The sequence below is a fragment of the Salmo salar genome, chromosome ssa05 (assembly GCF_905237065.1).
Source record: "Salmo salar chromosome ssa05, Ssal_v3.1, whole genome shotgun sequence".
Lineage (NCBI taxonomy): Eukaryota > Metazoa > Chordata > Actinopteri > Salmoniformes > Salmonidae > Salmo > Salmo salar.
The window spans coordinates 43,373,601-43,399,676 of NC_059446.1; the positions used below are offsets into that span (position 1 = coordinate 43,373,601).

Genomic DNA, 26,076 nt, shown 5'->3' on the forward strand with positions numbered 1-26,076 from the left:
TTTGAATACACCCTACTTTTGTTCATTAGAATGAATCAGAAAACCTCTGGGGGATTTAGGAGTCCTTAGTTAAACTGGAGTCCTTACTAAACCTTGTCTATCAATGCTCCCATCACGAAAGCATCTTCTGGCATGGGATGTTCAATCCCTTAGAGAGAGGAGAGAGCTTTTGTCTAGCTTATAATATTTTCCCCATTAAATTCCATCAAGAATCAGAGGGGAAAAAACAGCAAAACAAAACCTGAATTATCTTGCGGTGAGTTCAGCTGGAAGACAAATTATTTCCTTTTGGTTAAACACTTTCTGAAGAAAATCAGACGAAAGCGCATCTGTCTGTAATGCTTCCATAACGAACAATTGACTGCTGTAAGATAGTTTCCTGCTATTTTTAGATTCTCCCTTTGATCCCCCAAATGCTGCATTGAGTGTATTACTTACAACAATACTTATATATTGGCAAAATAACACTCAATTGGCAATCTCTTACAAAGTGTCCTTTTAAACCACTATGGTGCCTCCTTTTCCTTGTCTGAACCCCTGCCTAGAGCGAATGACTCACTGAAACAATGTAATCAGTTGTTGCAGGCACCATGTGGTTTCTATGGGAACGATAAAGGCAAGTAAATTATATCCAGTCCATCTTATTTGGTAAAACAATGGGGGAGGAGCTATAGTGCTTGAGATGTTGATTACATAGTATACAGAAAAAACAACGATGAGCTGCATGAAATGGGTATAGTAGTACATAACCTATTTAACAAATGCATTTTTAAAGACTATAGCATGTGAAACACTTTTGTGTGTCTCTTCGCCGGCTGTGACGCAAAGGTGAGCACATATGCATGATGTGTGATTTCTAAAGGCTGCGAGTATGGTGTACGTAATGCACAAGGGCAATCAGCTGGACATCACTGTTCATTGGCTCCACTGACAGGAGCTACAGACATTTCACTGGGGAAACGTGGCTTGTAGGGCTGAGCGATTAGTGCTTTTTGAGGTCGGTTCGGTTTCGGTTCGGTTTCGGTTAGATTATTAAAAAATAATCACTGTTTTCAATTTCGGTTTCGATTATTATTTTTAAACATTAAATGCACTATGCATTATGTGGGTTGAATGATGTAACAACACAAAATAAAACAATTAATAAAAGTCCCATGATGGTAGTGACTGTCCATTACTGCTTATCACTTGTTGTGAATATTACATTTGTTTTATTTGATGACTTAATTTTTTAATTCCAAGTCACTATCTCAACTTCATAGAGCTGCGGCCTATGCTGTCTGACAAAATCAACTATCAATCATGTAGATCATGTATTTTCAGGTAGAGATACAGTACCAGTCAAAAGCTTGGACACACCTACTCATTCCAGGGTTTATCTTTATTTTTACTATTTTCTACATTGTAGAATAATTGTGAAGACATCAAAACAATGAAATAACACATATGGAATCGTGTGTAACCAAAAAAAGTGTTAAACAAATCAAAATATATTTTATATTTGAGATTCTTCAAAATAGCCACCCTTTGCCTTGATGACAGCTTCGCACACACTTGGCATTCTCTCAACCAGCTTCATGAGGTAGTCACCTGGAATGCATTTCAATTAACAGGTGTGACTTGTTAAAAGTTAATTTGTGGAAATAAAGAGAAAAGACAGTCAATCATTATTTTAAGACATGAAAGTCAGTCAATTCAGAACATTTCAAGAACTTTGAAAGTTTCTTTAAGTGCAGTTGCAGAAACCATCAAGCGCTATGATAAAACTGGCTCTCATGAGGTCAGCCACAGGAAAGAAAGACCCAGAGTTGCCTCTGCTGCAGAAGATAAGTTCATTAGTGAATCAGGCCTTCATGGTCAAATTGCTGCAAAGAAACCACTACTAAACGACACCAATAAGAAGAAAAGACCTGCTTGGGCCAAGAAACACGAGCAATGGACATTAGACCGGTGGAAATCTATCCTTTGGTCTGATGAGTCCAAATTTGAGATTTTTGGTTCCAACCGTCATGTCTTGTGAGACGCAGAGTAGGTGAATGGATTATCTCCGCATGTGTGGTTCCCACCGTAAAGCATGGAGGAGGTGTTATGGTGTGGGGGTGCTTTGCTGGTGACACTGTCTGTGATTTATTTAGAATTCAAGGTACATGTAATGTGTGCGCTGGGAGTCGGGAAGCAAGTTCAGGGAGTGAATAATTTAATAAATAAATGAAAACATAATACAAAACAAGAAACACGAACAACGCACAGACATGAAACAGAAACAATGACGACTGGGGAAGAAACCAAAGGGAGTGACATATAAAGGGCAGGTAATCAAGGAGGTGATGGAGTCCAGGTGAGTGTCATTATGCGCAGATGCGCGTAACGCTGGTGACAGGTGTGCGCCATAACGAGCAGCCTGGTGACCTAGAGGCCAGAGAGGGAGCACATGTGACAGTACACTTAAACAGCATGGCTACCAAAGCATTCCGCACCAATACACCATCTGGTTTGCTCTTAGTGGGACTATCAAAAAAAAATCCAACAGGACAATGACCCAACACAGCTTCAGGCTGTGTAAGGGAGATTTGACCAAGAAGGAGAGTGATGGAGTGCTGCATCAGATGACCTGGCCTCCACAATCACCCGACCTCAACCCAATTGACATGGTTTGGGATGAGTTGGACCGCAGAGTGAAGGAAAAGCAGCCAATAAGTGCTCAGCATTTGTGGGAAATCCTTCAAGAAAAGAATTCCAGGTGAAGCTGGTTGAGAGAATGCCAAGAGTGTGTAAAGCTGTCATCAAGGCAAAGGGTGGCTACTTTGAAGAATCTGAAATATAAAATATATTTCGATTTGTTTAACAATTTTTTTCATTTTTTTCCATATGTGTTATTTCATAGTTTTGATGTCTTCACTTTTATTCTACAATGTAGAAAATAGTAAAAAATAAAGAAAAACCCTTGAATGAGTAGGTGTGTCCACACTTTTGACTGGTACTGTACCTCGCTAAGTAACTGCTCTATCGCTCTTGATTGTGGATTCTTCTCTTTTACGTAGCAGGTGTAAAATAAACCCAGACCGGACAAGTAGGCGCGCAATGGATTATGGTCATTGAAGTTAATTACCACATTTCCTGTGCTAAGCTATATACACTACCATTAAAAAGTTTGGACACACCTACTCATTCAAGGGTTTTTCTTTATTTTAACTATTTTATACCTTAATGGAATAATTGTCAAGACATCAAAATTATGAAATAACACATATGGAATCATGTAGTAACCAAAAAATTGCTAGAGTGTGCAAAGTGTCATCAAGGCAAAGGGTGTCTACTTTGAAAAATCTAAAATATATTTTGACTTGTTTAACACCTTTTTGGTTACTACATGATTCCATATGTGTTATTTCATAGTTTTGATGTCTTCACTATTATTCTACAATGTAGAAAATAGTAAAAATAAACAAAAACCCTGGAATGAGTAGGTGTGTCCAAACCTTTGACTGGTACTGTATGTAGAATTTTGGCCTGTTGTTAACTACAACTCCTTACTACAACACACAGTTTTGGCTTGATCTGATTTATCTCTACAGAAACTGTTCAATGTGCATATTGAGCTCACAAAAAAAAAAAAAAAAAAAAAATGGAATTAAAATAATTGAACGACATTGGTCAATTCATTGTTTAAAAATCGCTCAGCACTAATGGTTGGGAACCACAGTGACTGTGCTCATGAAGTATCATAAATATGAATAAATAAATCAGTGTAAAAGATGCATACCTGAGATGCATGTTCAATTCATCACTCACTGAAATATAACTTTCACGTTATTGTTCAGGTGATCCTACTACATACTGTGAAGCATGTTCTTACTATATGCTACATTTACAGTCTCTTGTGAACATCTACCTTCTCTATACTTTCTCTATAGAGTGCCTTCAGAAAGTATTCACACCCCTTCATTTTTTCCACATTTTGTTGTGCTACAGCCAGAATTTTAAATGGTTAAATTGAGATTCTGGCCTACACACAACACCCCATAATGTCAAAGTGGATTTATGTTTTTAGAAACATTTACAAATTAATTGAGTATTGAGTCAAGTATTCAACCCCTTTTTTAAGGCAAACCTAAATAAGTTCAGGAGTAAAAATGTGCTTAAAAAGTCACATAATAAATTGCATGGACTCACTCTGTGTGCAATAATAGTGTTTAACATGATTTTTAAATGACTACCTCGTCTCTCTACCCCACACATACATTACAGTGCATTCGGAAAGTATTCAGACCCTTTTTCCACATTTTGTTACGTTACAGGCTTATTCTGAAATGGATTAAATCACTTTTTACCCTCATCAATCTACACAAAATACCCCATAATGACAAAGCAAAAACATGTTTTTAGAAATGTAAAAAAATGTAAAAAAATTAAAATAACTGGAGGTCCAGAGCACTCTGGAGCAGGTTTTCATCAAGGATCTCTCTATACTTTACTCCGTTCATCTTTCGATCCTGACTAGTATCTCAGTCCCTGCCGCTGAAAAACATCCCCACAGCATGATGCTGCCATCGCCATGCTTCACCGTAGGGATGGTGCCAGGTTTCCTCCAGACGTGAGACTTGGCATTCAGGCCAGAGCTCAATCTAGGTTTCATCAGACCAGAGAATCTTGTTTGTAATCATCTGAGAGTCCTTTAGGTGACTTTTGACAATCTCCAAGCAGGCTGTCATGTGCTTTTTACAGAGGACTGGCTTCTGTCTGGCCACTCTACCATAAAGGCCTGATTGGTGGAGTGCTGCAGAGATGGTTGTCCTTCTGGAAGGTTCTCCCCCACAGAGGAACTCTGGAGCTCTGTCAGAGTGACCATCAAGTCACCTCCCTGACCAAGGCCCTTCTCCCCCGATTGCTCAGTTTGGCAGGGCGGCCTGCTCTAGGAGGAGTCTTGGTGGTTCCAAACTTCTTCCATTTAAGAATGACGGAGGCCACTGTGTTCTTGGGTTCTTCAATGTTGCAGAAATGTTTTGGTACCCTTCCCCAGATCTGTGCCTCGACACAATCCTGTCTCGGAGCTCTACAGACAATTCCTTCGACCTCATGGCTTGATTTTGCTTTGACATGCACTGTCAACAGTTTGACCTTATATTGACGGGTGCCTTTCCAATGATGTCCAATCAATTGAAGTTACCATAGGTGGACTCTAATCAAGTTGTAGAAACATCTCATGGATGATCAATGGAAACAGGATGCACCTGAGCTCAATTTCGAGTCTCATCGCAAAGGGGCTGAATACTTAGGTAAATAAGGTATTTTAGTTTTTATTTGAAATAAATGTGGAAACATTTATAAAAACCTGTTTTCGCTTTTTCTTTATGGGGTATTGTGTGTAGATTGATGAGGGAAAAAATGATTGAATCAATTTTAGAATAAGGCTGTAACGTAACAAAATGTGGAAAAAGTCAAGGGGTCTGAATACTTTTCGAATACACTGTACAATTGTCTGTGAGGTCACTTAGTCGAGTAGTGAATTTCAATCACAGATTCAACCACAAAGACCAGGGAGGGTTTTCCAATGCCTCGCAAAGAAGAGCACCTATTGCATATCCCTTTGAGCATGGTGAAGTAATTAATTGCACTTTGGATGGTGTATCAATACACCCAGTCACTACAAAGATACAAGTGTCCTTCCTAACTCAGTTACTGGAGAGGAAGGAAAATGGTGACTTTAAAACAGTTACATAGTTTAATGGTTGTGATAGGAGAACATTGAGGATGGATCAACAACACTGTAATTACTCCACAATACAAACCTCAATGTCATTGTGTACAGAATACAAATATTCTAAAACATGCATCCTATTTGCAATAAGTCACTAAAGTAAAACTGCAAAAATGTGGCAAAGCAATTAACTTTATGTCCTGAAACACAGTGTTATGTTTGGAGCAAATCCAGCCCAACACATCAATGAGTACCACTCTTCATATTTTCAAGCATGGTGGTGGCTGCATCATGTTACTGGTATGCTTGCCATCGGCAAGGACTAGGGAGTTTTTAGGATAAAAAGAAACTGGGAGACACATTCACCTTTCAGCAGAACAACCTAAAAGACCAGGCCAAATATACACTGGAGTTGCTTACCAAGACAACATTGAATGTTTCTGAGTTACAGTTTTGACTTAAATAGGTTTGAAAACCTATGCCAAGACTTGAAAATGGCTGTCTAGCAATGATCAACAACTAACTTCACAGAGCTTGAATAAAAATAATAATATTAAAAAATGTTGTACAATCCAGGTATGCAAAGCTGTTAGAGACTTACAGAGAAAGATTAACAGCTGCAATCTCTTCCAAAAGTGATTCTAACAAGTATTAACTCAGGGGTGTAAATACTTATGTAAATTAGATATTTGTGTATTTCATTTTCAATATATTTGCAAACATTTCTAAAAACATGTTTTCACTTTGTCATTATGGGGTATTGTTTGTAGATGGGTGATATATATGTTTTTTTTTTTATCCATTTAGAATTCAGGATGTAATATAACAAAATGTGGAATAAGTCATGGGGTATGAATACTTTCTGAAGACAGTGTACTTCAGGAACACTAATGATTTTTAAAGCTAGGTTTCCAGCATGTTATTCCCATATGCACATACAAATTCTACAATCTAAGAAGAACCAGGGTTATGTTTTAGTCTTAGTGGCATCTGCTGTTCCCGACCATCACTGCCGGTTTAGCAGTGGAGGCTGCTGAAGGGAGAACGGCTCATAATAATGTCTGGAAATCATGTGTTTGATGTATTTGATACCATTCCACCTATTCCACTCCAGCCATTACCATGAGCCCTTCCTACCCAATTAAGGTGCCACCAACCTCCTGTGCTGTGTAGGTGTGTTTGTGCACCAGTGAGTGATGAATCGAACATGTCTTTTCCCTACATGTCATCTGCATTCAGAGCATGCTCCGAGCTTCACTTCAGATGAATACCCAAACACAGCCGCGGTCAGGAAGCAAACAGTTGCTCTGTCATGTGGGGTTAAATATCTTAACAGATAACTGGGAAGGCCGTCTCAGGGTTCAGGCTGTTTGCAGCCGTCAGGATTCACAGGTGCCTGGATTTGACAGAGATGCATGACACCGAGACTGCTGTCAGTTTCTGCCAGGGCCTGAATCTCCAAATCAAGAGTTGCCATCACTGATCTGTTTCAATAGCTTCCTGTCATATCCAATTCCTTGAGACACAGAGAACAGGTATTTGTGAGTTTTTGCTCCTTTGGGAGGCATAACAAAAACAGCTCATGAGGAGAACCACAAGCAAGAAAATGTAATTAATAAATGGCCAAAATGAATCCACAGAAATAAGCAACATAGGCTACATTGTTATAACAAATCGACAGTAACCATATCACATCTCAGCTTTAATTAAGAATTTCAGTAATAGTTTGTACTTTGTATTTTTGAAAATCTTTTTTTGTGTGTTCTCACAACAGCAACAATCTCAGGGGACATCTGTAATTCAATTAGCTGGAATTGTTTTCATGAAAGGAACTAATAAGAAAAGTGAGCCTCAATCACACTGCAATTATGTTCAAATAAGGAGATTTACCAAATGTACAGTAGAGTATGTAAAATAATGAGAATCAGCGCTACACAGTAAAGTATATCCCCTATAGTCTGTATAACTATAGGAAAAACAACAAGAGGGAAATTAGTAAATACTTTTTTATGTTAATGTTTCAGCTCTGAGGCCTTTCTCAAGACCATTAAACAGTCTTTACTATATCCCCTTTTCTTGTTTTTCCAAATATAGAGTAAAAACTGTGATATCAAGACCGCAAAATGTCCCAGACCAACTCAAATTTTTCTAGAAAGCCTTACTCGACAACCACCATTTTTTCAGCAATAACTGTTGTTTATATATAGGACATTATTTCCAGCTACTGTGAAATGGCCTTTCTTACTTGATAAAAAGTGTTTTGTATTATGCAACATATATTTACAATAAATCATATGAACTGTTCCATGAAAAATAGCCATTATCACAGATCAGAGCGTCTGCTAAATGACTTAAATGTAATGTAAATGTAATCAGTAAGTGCAGTAGTAGACCATACTCAATCTACTGCTAGCCTTGTATTTGAGAAACTACTTAATTAGCCATTCCCTAAAAGGATAAATAGATAATTCCCAATTAATTACATTGCCAATACAATGCTATAGGCTACTGTTTCCCCCAGAGTAACTAAATGCCCTTTACACTAATTGTCCTCTTCAGATGAGTGCTGGCATTAGGAGCCATGCTGCTGACGTGCTTTGTGGCGTTACACCTTTACACTCTTCTCTCAAACTCCCCCTGGAAAGGCCTGCCACAAAGCACTTATCATCCCCCCCTCCCGAGGTCAACAGCTCTGTAGCAGGTTCAAGTGTCAACCTTTTTCCAATGTATCCCCGTGGGGATGGAATCAACATACAGTACAAGAGCATTTTCTCTTCTTTACATTGCTCTCTCTCTCTGTCTCTGTCCCTGTCTCTGTTTCTCTCTCTCTGTCTCTCAGTAAGACATTCTCAAGCTCTGTTTGCCAGTCTATCCTTTATTCATTTGAAGAGAAAAGAAACAACAAACCCAATGTAATTATTATTGGAATAGAGATAAACAGCTTGACACACACATACCTCAGATGTAGTCCACCGTTAAAGGCCCAATGACTCGCTAATTATGTCTAGATAGGGAATAATGTATATGTTTGTTCCAGATGCTGACTATATGGTCTGGTCAACAGGGAAAGCTTTCTTTGACTGCCAAAATTACTATACTGAACAAAAATATAATCGTAACATGTAAAGTGTTGGTCCCATGTTTCATGGGCTGAAATAAAAGATCCCCGAAATGTTCCAAACACACAAAAAGCGTATTTCTCTTAAATGTTGTGCAGAAATTAGTTTACATCCCTGTTAGTGAGCATTTCTCCTTTGCCAAGATAATTCATCCACCTGACAGGTGTGGCATATCAAGAATCTGATTAAACAGCATGATCATTACACAGGTGCACCTTGTGCTGGGGACAATACAAGGCCACGATATGATGTGTAGTTTTGTCACACAACAAAACGACACGTTTTGAGGGAGCGTGAAATTGGCATTCTGACTGCTGGAATGTTCACCAGAGCTGTTGCCAGAGAATTGAATGTTCATTGAAATCTATAGATTAGGGACTAATGAATTTATTTCAATTGACAAATGTTCTTATATGAACTGTAACTAAGTAAAATCGTTGAAATTGTTGCATGTTGCATTTATATTTTTGTTCAGTATAGTTTACATAAATAGGAGGCTACAAAGTTTGGCAAGAGAGGACTCTGTATGACGATGGCACCGCTGGAATTGTATAATCTATCCGTATGCGCGCTCAGGCATGGCAAAATTACAAGGCTAAGGACATTGAAAGTGCATAACTTAATTACATGGTAGTTGACAGTGGGGCTACGCAGTCACGCTGCTGCATTCTGTATTGGATTTTTAGATCCTAGGAAATAGAGAGGGAGCAAATTAGGACAGTTTAACTCTTACATTGTAAAACTGTGTTCTTGTATCATTGTGGAGAATGAAACGTATGCTAATTTTCCTGAGATTTTGGTAGATCAAATAAACGGGCTAAATTATTTATTTCCTCCTCTTTTGCATAATGCCACTTAGCTGTTTGAAGCATCACAAAATGTCATTGTTCAGTGTTATCTGTAGGTCTTGGATACAGGGCACTACTCACTATGATGTTCAAAGGTCTGACTGCATTACAGGGAGATCACAGATTCCTAAGCCGCTGGAAAATGAATCATATGGGCAGCATTTACTATTGTACGGGTGAGGCGTTCAGTGTTAATTTGTTTCTGAGCTTATTTACAAACTGCTGCTGTAATCAGGTTATGTATTAGCCCTGTCTCCACTAGAATACATATCACATGCTGAGGCAGACCCACATAGACAGTTGTTTTTATAATTAATTCTAATCTAATATATTGTACTGTCATGTCGGGCCAACATGGCAGAGTAAATGAACAATTATTAATTTACAGCACGTAGTTCAAGGAAATAATTGACCAAGGCACTGACAGAGTAGTAGAGGAGGAGGGCGAGAGGGGGGCAGGGCTTCTTGAGTCAAAGTTGTGTTGGCATTTCCCCTTTTGTGGCACGTTGCCATGGGGATAGCAGTGCACTGAAAATATGTTTTCTTAGTAGAGTGACTCATAATCTTAACTGCTTCACTTTGACGGAGAGAGAAACACTTGGTCCCAGTGGAATATGCAGATTTAAGGTAGCTCTTGATGGGCTGCAGTTGTGACAGGTGGGATGGGACGAGGGTGGGGAAAACGACTTTACTTCATTCACTGAAATTAAAAATGCAACCAAATGACAGAGAGAAGAAATTCTGATTCATCAAGACTGCTGGCAAACTGTAAATGTGATAACTGTCTTCGATAAGGGGGGAATAAGTTAGGGCTTCTCCTCTTTATTAATGACATGATTATATGAATGATGTCAAAGGCGGTTGGTTTCTCATTGAACCAACTGTCACACAGGGCAGTGAAGCAGAGCTGGCTCTTGAAGAAGAATATTAGGACAGTAATTAATCGACATCCACATATAGCAACATCCCCAGGGCATCCCGTCCAAACACATTACTGTCACGTTTTATTGCTCTTATGTTCACACACTTGCACCCTACCACATTTACATTGTCACTCAATCTAAACGTTGGCTATATAGGAATGTCAATAGAGTGAGCGGCCATAATTAGGAAGCGTCGATTAGCAAAGCTCATCACACTGTCAAGTACGCAGGCTCATCGCAAAACGCCATGCCGAAGGATCCTTGTAGCTAATTGCTATGCCAAGTCTTTGTTTGAATAGTAGGCTAACCACTAACCAGTCAGTGGGGGCTGCGACTCAAATGGTGTTAAAAGCTATATCAATAATTCAGTATAGAAATAAAGAGCGGATACTTTTTCATGCAATCTTGGACAATATCAACGTTGAGGATGGTGGAAAGGGTGTCTGAATATGTATCGGGGTGTTTTCCTGGGAGAATCCCGTGCGGCAGACAGACAATGGTGTTCAGATTAGATGGTGAGTTGAGAGATCTTTGCTCAGCAGTTTGTGCTTTCTTGCTGACTGACTGAATAGCAAGCTGCCTATTAAATATATCATTCTCTGGGGCAACAATAGAGTACAATCACATTCCATTTATAATACAATAAATTAAATCCTTTCTATGTATGACTTGAGTTCTCACAGGTATCTTCCACTGGAAATACATTTCCCTATGTGTCAGAATTCACATTATGTTAAACACTTAAGTACATTTAAAAGTTCCAAATGTAGGGATTGAAATGCAATTAACTATACAGCCATGCCAATTAAATATCATAAAACTGCTTAATATCATCATGATTATGATCTGAATAGAAAGGATTACATACTGGTCTAATTTGTGTATAGTCTGTATTTCACTCACATACTATATGCATCAAATCAGCTGTAACATTACTACTGCAAGAAATTAAATTGAGAAGATAATCCCTCTAGATTTAAGAGACCATGCATGTCATATATTCGCGTGTGTATTATTTCTGGTGGTATACGTACACTATTCATCTTTGGGTGTCATTAAAAATGCATGTATGCCTATACAACAACCACCGTGGTTTACCTGGTTGTGGGATTGACACAGAGAGTACGCAGACATTGTTTCTCTTGACTTCAGGGAGAAGTGAAAGTGAAAAGCCTGCAGGAACAAAAGCACAGAGGCACTCTGACAAAGTCAGCACTGAAAAGGGCCTTTGAAGATCTTTTTTATTTAATTTCTGTCTTTTATCTGACTTGCATATTGGCTGGCACAAGCAGCAAGTAGCAGTCTGAGGCGGATTACTAAAGACTATTCCCAGCTTTTTAAAAGACAGGGGGAACGGTATTGTTTGGGTTTCATTTCATATCACTTTGACGGCTTTCAGAAGCAGAACCTGCTATTTTGAAGCGGAGAGCTTAGACATAGGCAGAAATGAGTGACACATTGTGAAGCTGATGCCTTTCATATGCTAAGCTATAGAGTACTGGTTGTGAAATCAGTAACCTTTACTCTCCCATGGTATCTTTTCTTTCTCTGTGTATAGTTTAATGAAAATAATTCAAAGAAGGAGCCTGGCTGCCATCTGACAGAATGGAGGAGAAGTCTGCTGAAGGAGACTAGGCTACAGGAGAAGCAGCACTAGGGAGATGTCCTCGGATTCTCAACGTTTCCCTTTGTTGTAAAGGTAAAAGTCCATGTAAGAGCAGCTTCCTGGAGATCTGTCTGTATGGCTCCTCAGACATACAGATGGCAGACACACATACATGGCTGCTGCCTCAAATGCACTCTGAGAGGAAGGGTCTGCAAGACATTCATTGATGGTACTGCACGTTTATTCTTAAGGCCTAAGGATGTGTTTTCATATGGGTTTTTATGACAATGGGGATAAATGACTGCACTTCATGTCTGTGTTGAAATGTGAAATGTTCAGTTAGATTAAACGGGACACCATCACAGGGTATTTGGCTGTGTTAGAATTGTTTGACCAAACCTCAACTGTTTGCCATGTGCCATTTCCCCTTAAGTATTATCACTAGTGGTTTTGCAAAATGTATTTACTTGACTTTGACTAGGCTCTGACGGTTGCACTACCTTCGTGGTACCCTTTGTTTGCACCCATTTGCATCAGAAATCTAAACATAGAACATGTCTCTATTACCAAGTGACATGAGCTGCATCTTTTAAGTTGCTAATTGAGTTCCTGTTCATTAAATATGAATGGGAGAATTATGATGTGGAAAGTTTATTGTCAGGCTAAGAACCCTTAATGGAGATTCACACTTGTTAAGAAAGATAACAATGACATGGTTGTAGAGCTTTTAAAACCTCAACATTTCATATGAAAAACAGAAAAATGCATAACCTGAGAATAATTTACATTGTGTGTAACCACGGATATTTTCCCCCAGACAGGTTCAGCATTACAGAGCTGAATGCACAATACAGCACTCAATCAAAAGGAAAGAAGTAAGCAAGAGCAGTATCAAACAAAAGTAGAGGTTCTCACGCAAATATTTCACTCTCAATTATACAGACAATGGTTCAATGGGAGGATGTTCCTTTAAAACTCCCTGTGGCGTACAATGACTACGTTTTGATGAAACACATGACAGGCCCCAGTGGTATTGTCTTAGAGAATCTAGGAGCAATGACTTAACTCTGTGTCCCAGGTTTCAAGTGCAGCCATGGAGTTTCCTTAAAAAATATAAAATAATAATAATAATATATATATATATATATTTCCTCAGAAATTCACTCAGGATGCTTCAGGCACAGAGCGTTCTATTACACTTTAAAGCATTAACCAAGGGACTCAAGTGTCCTGTCGTTTCAAGATCAGAAAGATACTGCGCCGTTTGTTGCCTGCTTACCACTAACCTTCCCGCAATGGAAATGCAGAGCCTAAAGGTGAATGAACAAGATATATCAGGAGCACACATTCTCCCCGGACACAGCTGCCTGGGGTGACGGGGGGAGGTGAGATCTTAACAGGAATGACCAGACAAAACAATGACATTATTCTTGCTAAAATGTTATAAGGCTGGCTTTATTTGGATTGCAGTTGATCAGATAATATTTGATAAGCCACGACTTGCTTTTTTTTCTCCAGAGTGGAAAATTGAGTGGCCTGTGGGGTTCCTTTACTTTTTTTATTTAACTAGGCAAGTCAGTTAAGAACAAATTCTTATTTACAATGACAGCCTAGGAACAGTGGGTGAACTGCCTTGTTCAGGGGTAGACAGATGTTTACCTTGTCAGCTCAGGGATTCGATCTAGCAACCTTTCAGTTACTGGCCCAACACTCTAACCACTAGGCTACCTGTCGCCCTTATTTAAAGTATTCCAGGGTCCTGTTTTCATTGCTATTTTATGACATGGATCATGACAAGCTGCATGTTGTTGATCTGTTCATGGATAATAACACATGAAGGCACAAAGGCAGATTCAATTTATAAGCAAACAAATTTTTCCCATGTATAGTAACAGTTTGTGTTTTTGCTTTTGATCAAGTAGCAAGTCTAGCTATATTACGCTTGTCAATGTTTTTAAGGCATTCTCCTAAATTTGCTGCAGGCCTACATCTGAAGTAAGTTAAGCTTCACTGTAGCTGCATCATTTAGTTTTCAACCCCAACACAACCGACATAACATCATGCTTATATCGGTCCTAAAACGATCTAAAAATAAAGCCAAGCTGTCCTATATTATTCATACTCTGCTTCTCATTGGATGTACTGTATTTTTCTGCCATGGAAAGGGACAATATTATGGCTTTCCCCAATAGCCTATGGCAACACTAAACAACTTGACTTGGATCATATCACAAAACTATTAATTATACTAACATCATTTAAATTGCTTGACTGATTTGAACAAAAAGCAATTTCAGCTTCATTGTTTCTGTGGACCAAATGTCCACAAAGTTCAAGCATCTTCAAAATAAAATAAACCATTGATTGAATCAAAGCTGTCTCTGTCTGCAGACAATTATCACTCTGTTTGTGCAATTCCTCTCACACAGGGAGGTGTTACATCAAATATTAGCAGGGAAACAAAATAACATGCAGTGTCCGTCTCTGATCATCTGGTACTGCAAGGAGAGAAAATGCCAAACAATTCAATCTCGCACTGGGTGAGAAACTGACAGACAAGATTGCCTCTGTTTTTGCCGCCCACATAAAAGCCCGTTTGGCACTGGTAACATAATTGCTCACCACACACCCTCACCCACACGCAAACAGACATTCAATGATGAGTCTCCAAAGCAGGAACTAAATTAATTGGGCCTGTGGAAAGCCTGAAATGACTGAGTTTTTACATGAACTCAACTCCCTCTGTGGAGAAATGAGTGAAGGACCAAACAAGACATCACTGTGGCACAAAGATATCATCAAAAGCACTCAATCACTATAAGAAGGAAAGAAAATACACTGCTCAAACTGGATATCTGGTGGCCCCAAACATTCAACACATGTACCACAGAGGTGGAGCAGACGTCTAACAAAATACCACCGCACAAAATATTAAACTGTTTCCTAACACTCACAAATCAAGCCCTGGACACTTATTGTGAAAACACAACAGTGAATAGATATGAGGAAATTAATTTCCTTTCAATGAGAGGAATGTGATAAAAGAAAAGTCAAATGAATCAAACTTTTGGTTGCTTATAGATTGGGCATGATTAAAAAGGAGACTTGTGGACTTACCAGAGTTCCTCTTGGAGATGTATTTGAGATTGATGCAGGCTGCTGAGCTGATAAGGAGGAACATGAAGGCTGAGGGCTTCATCTTTCACACTTTTGGTGGCAGCTGGAACACAAAGAAGAATGGAGTTTGGATATCAAGTCTTATGACTGGGCCGACATCTCTGCTCCCTCCATCAAAACATATTGGGTGATATCAAGCAAGGGGATTTGCCATTTCCTTCCATTTCCAAGACACAGCGATCTGTTCATGAATGTATCCTTCAGACAGAACACTACCAAGTAAATATAGCAAAAATAAGAAACTATCGACCCATGCCATACACCCCATTTTCAAAGTTCACAGACTGAAAACACACAGCTGTAATACTTGTGTTGGTATTTGATTTATGCCAAATAAAGGAAGCACAGCTTAGGTGGCAAAGGGGTACATCTGAAGCTGGTTTAAGAGTCGCTGTATTAACAACATCAGTATTTCAAAAAAAGCGAACAAATAAAACTAAATAAACACCCGTTTTCAAACTAGCTACACTTCTATCCTTTCCAGCCCTCCTTCTCTGAGACTCAAGTAAGACTAGTGTTGGGTCGTGCACAATGCACATTGATCTGTTTAGAGTGATGGCTAGAGAAATGATAGAATAGATAGGAGTAAAAGACAGGGATTACCACCACCTGATGTGTTGCTACATAATCCAAATTAATAGAAAGCTAGGGTTTATAGCCCCTATAGATTTCCAGATCGTTCCTCACTGGCTGTCCATTGACTGGGGTTAGGAGCTCTCAGTACATCATCCCACAGAGTGCTCTCATCCACACTCCCTTAAAAGGGCCCGCTGAGCTGCCAATAGTGATACTGAATTACATCTGTTCCCAAGCTCTCGTCTAGACAACACACACACCAACAGTGCACAGTCACATTGTTGTTCAGGGTATCAAAGCCAAGGGCAGTAATACCCTACTGTTTTGATGACAAGGAATAGACATGTCTCTCAAACATGTTATTGGTCTTGAAATATATAGTGAATTCATTGTTCATTGTGTTATCAGTAACCATCAGGGCACATAAATATGGTGTATGCCATGCATGGTGTTAGTCTATGTAAAATACTATTTCTATTCAGCCAAATTAATTAGGGATCTCTGACAAGAAATGTAATTCAACAGTTTTCTCCCGCTACACTATATGACAGCATTGCCCACAGCTGGACAGGGAGGAGGAAGAAACACATTTAAATTGTTTTCAGAAATAATAGGGGAATCGGAAAAATCTGTATTTGTGGGCTGTCACAAATAGGAACAAATATCTCTCCAAAAACATTCTCTATCTGCAGAAATGTCTTTCTTTATGCTTATTTCTTTTCTGCTACCGAAGGCAATTCTTTGTTAAAAGATTACTACTGACTGCACTTTTCTTCAAACATACTGCATTTTTCTCTCTCCAAATAATCCATACCATCTCAGACATTGAGTGGTGGTGAAAAACAAACCTTTACTGTTGCACGGGAAAGTTAGCAGAACTAAAATAAACTTCTGAATGTGAGTGCAAAATCCAGATCACACACATGCTCCCTCTGACAGAGGCACAAATGAACACATTCACACACACTGCACACACCAGTGGAGACTGCTGAGGGGAGGACGGCTCATAATAATGGCTGGAACGGAGTTAATGGAATGGCATCAAACACATGGAAACCATGCGTTTGATGTATTTGATACCATTCCACTAATTCCATTCCAGCCATTACCACGATCCAGTCCTCCCTAATGAAGGTGCCACCAACCTCCTGTGACACGCATGCATGGCGCAAGCACATGCATGCACGCACCCGCACGTTCACACAATTGTGACAACATTTTCCACACTCCAGTGCCTGTATCCAAACAACTAAATCCATATCCTCATCAAATATACATAACATATCTAATACACAGATGGTTAATGAGTACTACTGCACCTATGATCTTACTAGTGTATAGAGGCCAACCCATTTCCCCTCTCTGTTCCATAGTCCTATTGTGTTCAGTTAGTCCTGTGAGTCCCTTCCCCCTCCCATCAGTACAGCATGCATCTGGAATAAGAAACATTATTTCCTTGTCTTGCTCTGGGAGGAGGAAGAGGCCTGTAGCAGTTACATTAAACCAGAGAGAGTGAGGAACAACAAGCGTTAGCCTACATATAGCTTTTTCTCTTTGAGCCTTTTAAATAGAGGGGAGAGAGATGGGCAGGGGCATCATTTGAAGGATGTGCTTGCCTCACTCTGACTTTAAATGCATACCTAAAGATTTTAGGAGGGAAAGTTGCTCTCTCATGCAGAGGAGCTTATGATCTCAACATGCATAATTTCACAGCCCAGTGGACTATTCCTGCTGCAGGACATGTGCCTTTTGTCTCGCTCACTGTCTTTTCTTTTCTACGGTTTTCTGTCTCCCAAGACTCCTACGTTTATCCACTATGAAATAAGTTAGATCCTGCCTGGCTGGATATAATGTGTGTATAGCCTTACATTCCCATCACTGTTTCAATGTATAGAATGATTCACAACAAAAGGATGCTAGCAGTATGAACATATAAAATTATGACATAACAATTTGAAAAGTAAAATGTTAGCAAAACCAGTCATGCTTTCCTCCAAAAGAGCTGAATCAGTCATTGGAAAGTTCCACTAGTTTCACAGTCACCTCTGGGCCAGAGTTTGTTTTCAATTTATTTCACCTGCTGTGAGGGACAAAAACATAGTTCCATTGTAATTATAAAGTTGAACCCCTGCCACGGCAGATTTGGTGCCTCGCTTTTACTGTGCAGGATATGAGTTTACATCAAAGCAAATAGGGGCAGCGCATCCAGTGACTATAAAGAGTGTCAGGGATCGCCTCCCTGAATGCAAACTGCATCCCTAGAGATAAAGGGACTGTTCAGGTGCCAGGACAAGGCCTGACCTATGATACTACAGGCCCCCTACCCTCAGCTCTAAAATGTAAATGAAGCCCTTTAAACACCACACACAGATCATACTCACAGAACCATGAGAGCAAATACAACAACAAGATGCTATTTCTATCTCAAACAGTATACATATTTCTATCTCAAACAGTCGATAGACTGGGGGCCATTAGGTCCTCTTTCCAGGTATCTGGCTATCAAATATTTAAGGATTCCCACTTTCTAAAACTGTCCCATGAAGACACATGTTGTAGTATCCCACTGACCCCTGGTATTAAAGTCTCATGTGATCTCTAACTGTCCTGATCTCAGTGTCTTATCTCTCGGAATGGAGAGGATTGTGGTCTGCAGTCTGCACACAGAAACATCAAGTTTTTCCGTAGACCTTTCTCTCATAAACCAAATTGAAGAACCTCTAAAACTTCAAACATGACCAAATCCCCAGGTAAACGTAAGCTTGAGTGCCTCCTGCAGTCTAAAATACAGTCATCCTTTTACAGTAAGAGGAATACTCACTAGTGCAAGAGAGCCGGTTTTCTCTTCAGTTCATTGAAATGTGAGCAGTCGCTCCTATCCCAAAGCATTTCTATGACTATATGGCTTCTTATGGTTCTCAAAGTGAATTATCTTTTGGAGTCCTCTATAAGATAGGTAACAATTCCCGAAGTGGCATTTACCACAAAAGAGATCCCCCATGAATCCAGGCATTTGTGAATTCTACATTGGGGTGTAACATGCAGATTAACTCCATTCTAAAGCTCAGTGAGTTCACACATCTGCCGTGGCCTGGGAGATTAGCTGGCAGCGTGCCGGTGATGGTGGTGCCACTGGCCCAAGCAGCCAGGCATTAGACCGGCCTAGCTGCTGCCCATTTTCTGTGGACAACAAGTTCTTCAACCAGCACACTCCGAAAAGCTAATGGTGTAGCCCACCTTCTCCCATGACTAGCAGCCTGGCATAGGAGAAATGTACCAGCGGTCAGACTGTACCACCATCTGGCTCCTCCACGCTCCACTCAGACCAAGAGGAGCTGCTGTGGGCTTCAGACAGCCCTAGCCCTGGAGACGGAAAAGCCAGCCATGCTCCTCAAGAATACAGTTCCAGTACAGCCGACAGGCCATCAGAGGAGCAGCCTACTCCATCTGACAGGACTCAACCGAACCAAAGTCCCGCTACTGACTGGGCCTGTCAAGGCTTGATTAGAGGGAAAATAAATCACTTACTAATTGTTAAGTTGAGTAACACATCCCTCCATATACAATACCAGTCAAAAGTTTGGACACACCTACTCAGTCAAGAGTTTTTATTTTTATTTTGTTATTATTTTCTACATTGTAGAATAATAGTGAAGACATCAAAAGATGAAATAACTCATATGGAATCATGTAGTAACCCAATTTTTTTTTCAACAAATCTAAATATATGGCTGCTTTTCCTTCACTCTGCAGTCCAACTCATCCCAAACCATCTCAATTGGGTTGAGGTCGGGTAATTGTGGAGACCAGGTCATCTGATGCAGCACCACCACTCTCCTTCTTGGTCAAATAGCCCTTACACAGCCTGGAGGTGTGTTGGGTCATTGTCCTGTTGGGTCACCTCTGTTACTATCCAGAAGATTAGTGATATATGTTCTTCCTCACTTCATCTAACATGACCTCTGCCTCAAAGTGCTCATTCCTCCCCAAGTCATGGCTGTCATATTGACTCGTACCACACTATGTCTCTTCTCCTCCCATAGGATCCCTGATGGCTAAAAATAACATATCTGGATATGTGACATGAATAAGTATATTTCATATTTTCAGAACCAAACAATATATATTCAGTGCATTCGGAAAGTATTCAGACCCTCTGACTTTTTCCACATTTTGATACGTTACAGCCTTATTCTTACAACAACAACAAAAATCTCAGCAATCTACACACAATACCCCATAATGGCAAAGCAAAAAAAGGTATTAAAATTTTTTAGCAAAAAATTACCTTATTTCCATAAGAATTCAGACCCTTTGATATACGACTCTAAATTGAGCTCTGGTGCATTCTGTTTCCATTGATCATCCTTCAGATGTTTCTTCAACTTGACTGGAGTCCACCTGTCGTAAATTCAACTGATTGGACATGATTTGGAAAGGCACACATCTGTCTATATAAGGTCCCACCGTTGACAGTGCATGTCAGAGCAAAAACCAAGCCATTAGGTCGAAGGCATTGTCCGTAGAGCTCCGAGATACAGATTTTGTCGAGGCACAGATCTAGCGAATTATACCAAAACAATTCTGCAGCATTGAAGGTCCCCAAGAACACACTGGCTTCCCTAATTCTTAAATGGAAGAAGTTTGGAACCACCAAGACTCTTCCTAGAGCTGGCCACCTGGCCCAAATGAGCAGTCGGGGGAGAAGGGCCTTGGTCAGGAAGGTGACCAAGAACCTGATCATCACTCCGACAGAGCTCCAGAGTTCCTCTGAGGAGATGGGAGAACCTTTCAGAAGGACAACCATCTCTGCAGCACTCAGTAAAAGGCACAAGGCAGCCCACTTGGAGTTTGCCAAAAGGCACTTAACCATCCCTACGGTGAAGCATGGTGGTGGAGCATCATGCTGTGGGGATGTTTTTCTGGGAGACTAGACAGGATTGAGGGAAAGATGAACAGAGCAAAGTACAGAGAGATCCTTGATGAAAACCTGCTCCAGAACGCTCAGGACCTCAGACTGGGGCGACCCTTAGCACACAGACAAGACAATGCAGGAGTGGCTTCGGGACTCTGTCTCTGAATGTCCTTGAGTGGCTCAGCCAAAGCCCGGACTTGAACCCGATCTAAAATCTCTGGAAAGACCTGAAAATAGTATCTGCAGAGAAGAATGGGAGAAACTCCCCAAATACAGGTGTGCCAGGCTTCTAGCGTCATACCCAAGAAGATTCGAGGCTGTAATTGCTGCCAAAGGTTCTTCTATAAAGGACTGAATAAAGGGTCTGAATACTTATTTTTAATACATTTGCATAAATGTAAAAAAAAAAGTTTTTGCTTTGTCATTATGGGATATTGTGTGTAGATTGATGAGGGGAAAAAAACTACTTAATCCATTTTAGAATAAGGCTGTAAAGTGATTAATGTGGAAAAAGTCAAGGGGTCTGAAAACATGAGAACAGAATTAGCAGAGGTCCTCGAAAGCTTTTCTGAACAGCACGGTCTTGAGCTGTACGTTAAACAAGGACAGACACTCTGCAGCCCTAATAGTGTCTAGAAGTGCGTTCCACAACTGAAAGCCCTGCTGAAGGGAGACAGACCTGGAGGAGCTAAGGGTGTGTGTGGGGCAGGAGGATAGAATGAGGTCAGACAGGTAGTCGGGTACAGAGTTGTGGATAGCTTGGTAGGTGTGAACCAGGATTTTGTCGCCGAATCGTGAGCATTAGGGAGCCAGTGGAGAGCACTGGAGTGGTGTGCTCATGGGGGGAGGTGTGAGTGTGTAGTTGTGCAGCACAGTTCTGGCCTGTTTAGGCGATTGGCAGATACGCCAACAAACAGGGCGTTCCAATAGTCCAGTCGGGATGAAATAAAGGCATGGATGAGTCGCTCAACTGCAGGTTTTGATAGCATAGGTCGTAACATGGCAATGTTTCGTAGATGGAAAAATTAGAATTTCCAAACTGATTGGTCAAATATCACACCCAGGTTGCGAACCTCATTGGATGGGAGGACCTTGACACCATCAATATTGAGGCTGTAGCTGCTGATGTTGTTTATGATGGTGGGACTGCCAATCAGGTTGACCTCTGTCTTTTTGCAGTTTAACTGCAGGAAACTCAACTGTATCCACAATTTGATGTCCTGCAGGCTGCTGACCAGGAGCGCAGCGGCATTGGCAGTGTCAGTGTTTGTGGAGACATACAGCTGAGTGTCATCTGCATTAAAGTGAAAGCTCCGTCTGTGTTTCCTCAAGATGTTTCCCAGTGGCAGCATGTACAGTACAAACAAAACAGTAGTGACCAGAGAACCAAGCCTTGAGGGACCACCTGTCGGACCACAACTGTGTCTGACCACAACTGTGTCTGATCTACTTGGACTGATGGCTACAAACTGGTAGCGATCAGTAAGAGAGGACTTGAAACAGTCAAGGGCAGAGTCTGACAGGCCCAGGAGCTTCTTCAGGAGCAGTCCAGCAGGATGGTGTGGCTGACCGTGTCGAATGCTGCACTGAGGTCCAGCAGTATGAGGATGCTGGCAGCCGAGAGTCAGCATTCATGTGTCTAACTTTGAAACTAGAGTGTAAGGGCTCGACTATGTTGTGAGTGACCAGATGGTTTTGGAGTTGGCTAGAAACAGAACATTCAAGGAGCTTGCTCAGGAAGGGCAGGTAGGGCTGCCGTCTTATCGGCTCTTAACCAACCATGCTATTTTATTTTCGCGTTGTTTGTAACTTGTTTTGTACATAATATTGCTGCTACCATCTCTTATGACCGAAAAGAGCTTCTGGACATCAGAACTGGGATTACTCACCTCAAGTTGGATGAGGATTTCTTCTTCAATGAGTCGGATGTGAGGGATATACTACGGACGCCCAACCAGGCCCAGATATCTGTGATTCGCTGGAAAATGAAACGTAGGTTTCGCGAAAAGAGATCGGGATGCCTTGTGAAGATCAGGCGACGAGTGGCTAATCTGCCCTTGCATTCCGTTCTGTTAGCTAACATTCAATAGCTGGAAAATAAATGGGACGAACTGAAAGCACGTATATCCTACCAACGGGACATTAAAAACTCTAATATCTTATGTTTCACAGAGTCATGGCTGAACGACAACATTAAGAACATACAGAAGGCGGGTTATACACTCTATCGGCAGGACAGAACAGCAGCCTCTGGTAAGACAGTGGGCCTATGCATTTATGTAAACAACAGCTGGTGCACGATATCTAAGGAAGTCTCAAGGTTTTGCTCGCCTGTGGTAGAGTATCTCATGATAAGCCGTAGACCACACTATCTACCTAGAGAGTTTTCATCTGTATTTCTCGTAGCTGTCTATATACCACCACAGACAGAGGCTGGCACTAAAACCTCACTCAATGAGCTGTATTCCGCCATAAGCAAACAGGAAAACGCTCATCCAGAGGCGGCGCTCCTAGTGGCTGGGGAATTTAATGCAGGGAAACTTAAATCAGTTTTACCACATTTCTATCAGCATGTTAAATGTGCAACCAGAGGGGAAAAAAATTCTAGACCACCTTTAATCCACACACATAGACATGTACAAAGCTCTCCATTACCCTCCATTTGGCAAATCTGACCATAACTCTATTTCCTTGATTACTGCTTACAAGCAAAAATTAAAGCAGGAAGCACCAGTGACTCAGTCAGTCAGATGAAGCAGATGCTAAACTACAGGACTGTTCTGCTAGCACAGACTGGAATATGTTCCGGGATTCTTCCGATGGCATTGAGGAGTACACCACATCAGTCACTAGCTTTATCAATAAGTGCATCGAGGATGTCGTCCCCACGGTGACTGTACATACAAACCCCAACCAGAAACCATGGATTACAGGCAACATTCGCACTGAGCTCAAGGGTAGCGCTACCGCTTTTTTTTTCTTTTTTCGGGACTCTAACCCGGAAGCTTATAAGAAATCTCGCTATGTCCTCCGACGAACCATCAGGCAAAGCATCAATGCAGGAATAAGATCGAATCGTACTACACCGGCTCCGATGCTTGTTGAATGTGGCATGGCTAGCAAACTATTACAGACTAAAAAGGGAAGCACAGCTGAGAGCTGCCCAGTGACACGAGCCAACCAGACGAGCAAAATAACTTCTATGCTCGCTTTGAGGCAAGTAACACTGAAACATGCATGAGAGCATCAGCTGATCCAGACGACTGTGTGATCACGCTCTCCACAGCCGATGTGAGAAAGACCTTTAAACAGGTCAACATTCACAAGGCCGCTGAGCCAGACGGATCACCAGGACATGTACTCCGAGCATGCGCTGACCAACTGGCAAGTGTCTTCACTGACATTTTCAACCTCTCCCTGTCTGTAATACCAACATGTTTCAAGCAGACCACCCTAGTCCCTGTGCCCAAGAACACTAAGGTAACCTGCCTAAATTACTACTGATCCGTAGCCCTCACGTCTGTAGCCAGGAAATGCATTGGAGGGCTGGGCATGGCTCACATAAACACCATTAACCCAGAAACCCTAGACCCACTCCAATTTGCATACCACACCAACAGATCCACAGATGATGCAATCTCTATTGCACTCCACACTGCCCTTTCCCACCTGGACAAAAGGAACACCTATGTGAGAATGCTATTCATTGACTACAGCTCAGCATTCAAAACCATAGTGCCCTTAAAGCTCATCACCAAGCTATAGACCCTGGATTAAATACCTCTGGATCCTGGACTTCCTGACGGGCCACCCTCAGGTGGTAAGGGTAGGTAACAACACATCCGCCACACCGATCCTCAACACGGGGGCCCCTCAGGGGTGCGTGCTCAGTCCCCTCCTGTAATCCTGTTCACTCATGACTGCACGGCCAGGCACGACTCCAACACCATCATTAAGTTTGCTGATGACAACAGTGGTAGGCCTGATTACCAACAACAATGAGACAGCCTATAGGGAGGAGGTCAGACCTGATCGTGTGGTGCAAGGACAACAACCTCTCCCTCAACGTGATCAAGACAAAGGAGATGATTTTTGACTACAGGGTTGCATCACTGCCTGGTATGGCAACTGTTCGGCCTCCGACCGCAAGGCACTACAGAGGGTAGTGCGTACGGCCCAGTACATCACCGGGGACAAGCTTCCTGCCATCCAGGACCTCTATACCAGGCGGTGTCAGAGGAAGGCCCTTGTCACGCCCTGACCTTAGAGATCCTTTTATGTCTCTATTTTTGGTTGGTCAGGGCGTGAGTTGGGGTGGGCATTCTATGTCCTTTTTTCTATGTTTGGTATTTCTTTGTTTCGGCCAGGTATGGCTCTCAATCAGGGACAGCTGTATATCGTTGTTGCTGATTGGGAGCCATACTTAGGCAGCCTGTTTTCCTTTGGGTTTTGTGGGTGGTTATTTTCTGTTTAGTCATGTGTTACCTGACAGAACTGCTTGGCTGTTGTCTTTTGTTTATTTGTAAAGTGTTCTCTTTTCCATTAAATTACAAAGATGAGCACTAACCACACTGCGCCTTGGTCTACTCCATTCAACAGCTGTTACAGCCCTAAAAATTGTCAATGACTCCAGCCACCCTAGTCAGTCATAGACTGTTCTCTCTGCTACCAGACGACAAGCAGTACCGGAGCGCCAAGTCTATGTCCAATAGGCTTCTAAACAGCTTCTAGCCCCAAGCCATAAGACTCCTAAACAGCTAATCAAATGGCTACCCAGACTATTTGCATTGCCCCCCTCCCACGCTGCTGCTACTCTCTGTTATTATCTGCATAGCCACTTTAATAACTCTACCTACATGTACACAATTACCTCATTTACCTCGACACCAGTGCCCCAGCACATTGCCATTGACACATTGACTCTGTACCGGTACCCCTGTATATAGCCCTGCTATTGTTATTTACTGCTGCTCTTTAATTATTTGTTATTCTTATCTCTTACACTTTTTGGGGTATTTTCTTAAAACTGCATAGTTGGTTAAGGGCTTATAAGTAAGCATTTCACTGTAAGGTCTACACCTGTTGTATTCGGCGTATGTGACAAATACAATTGGATTTGATTTGATTTTGAGGTTGGAGATGGGCCTGTAGTTCTGGAGGTTGTCAGGGTCAGATCCAGGCTTTTTTTTTGGTTTGACTGTGGCCAGTTTGAGC

The 26,076-nt window shown here is 41.2% G+C and overlaps 1 protein-coding gene across 1 annotated transcript in view; it reads right to left on the bottom strand.

Annotated features, from left to right (window-relative positions):
- Positions 1-26,076, bottom strand: part of il1rapl2 (interleukin 1 receptor accessory protein-like 2) — a 330,998-nt gene that overhangs the window by 281,320 nt on the left and 23,602 nt on the right. Inside the window, exon 2 of the mRNA XM_014200126.2 lies at positions 15,312-15,414. Within this exon, the coding sequence (XP_014055601.1) occupies positions 15,312-15,393 (82 nt within the window). The 5' untranslated portion in view covers positions 15,394-15,414. The remainder of the gene's footprint in view (positions 1-15,311; positions 15,415-26,076) is intronic.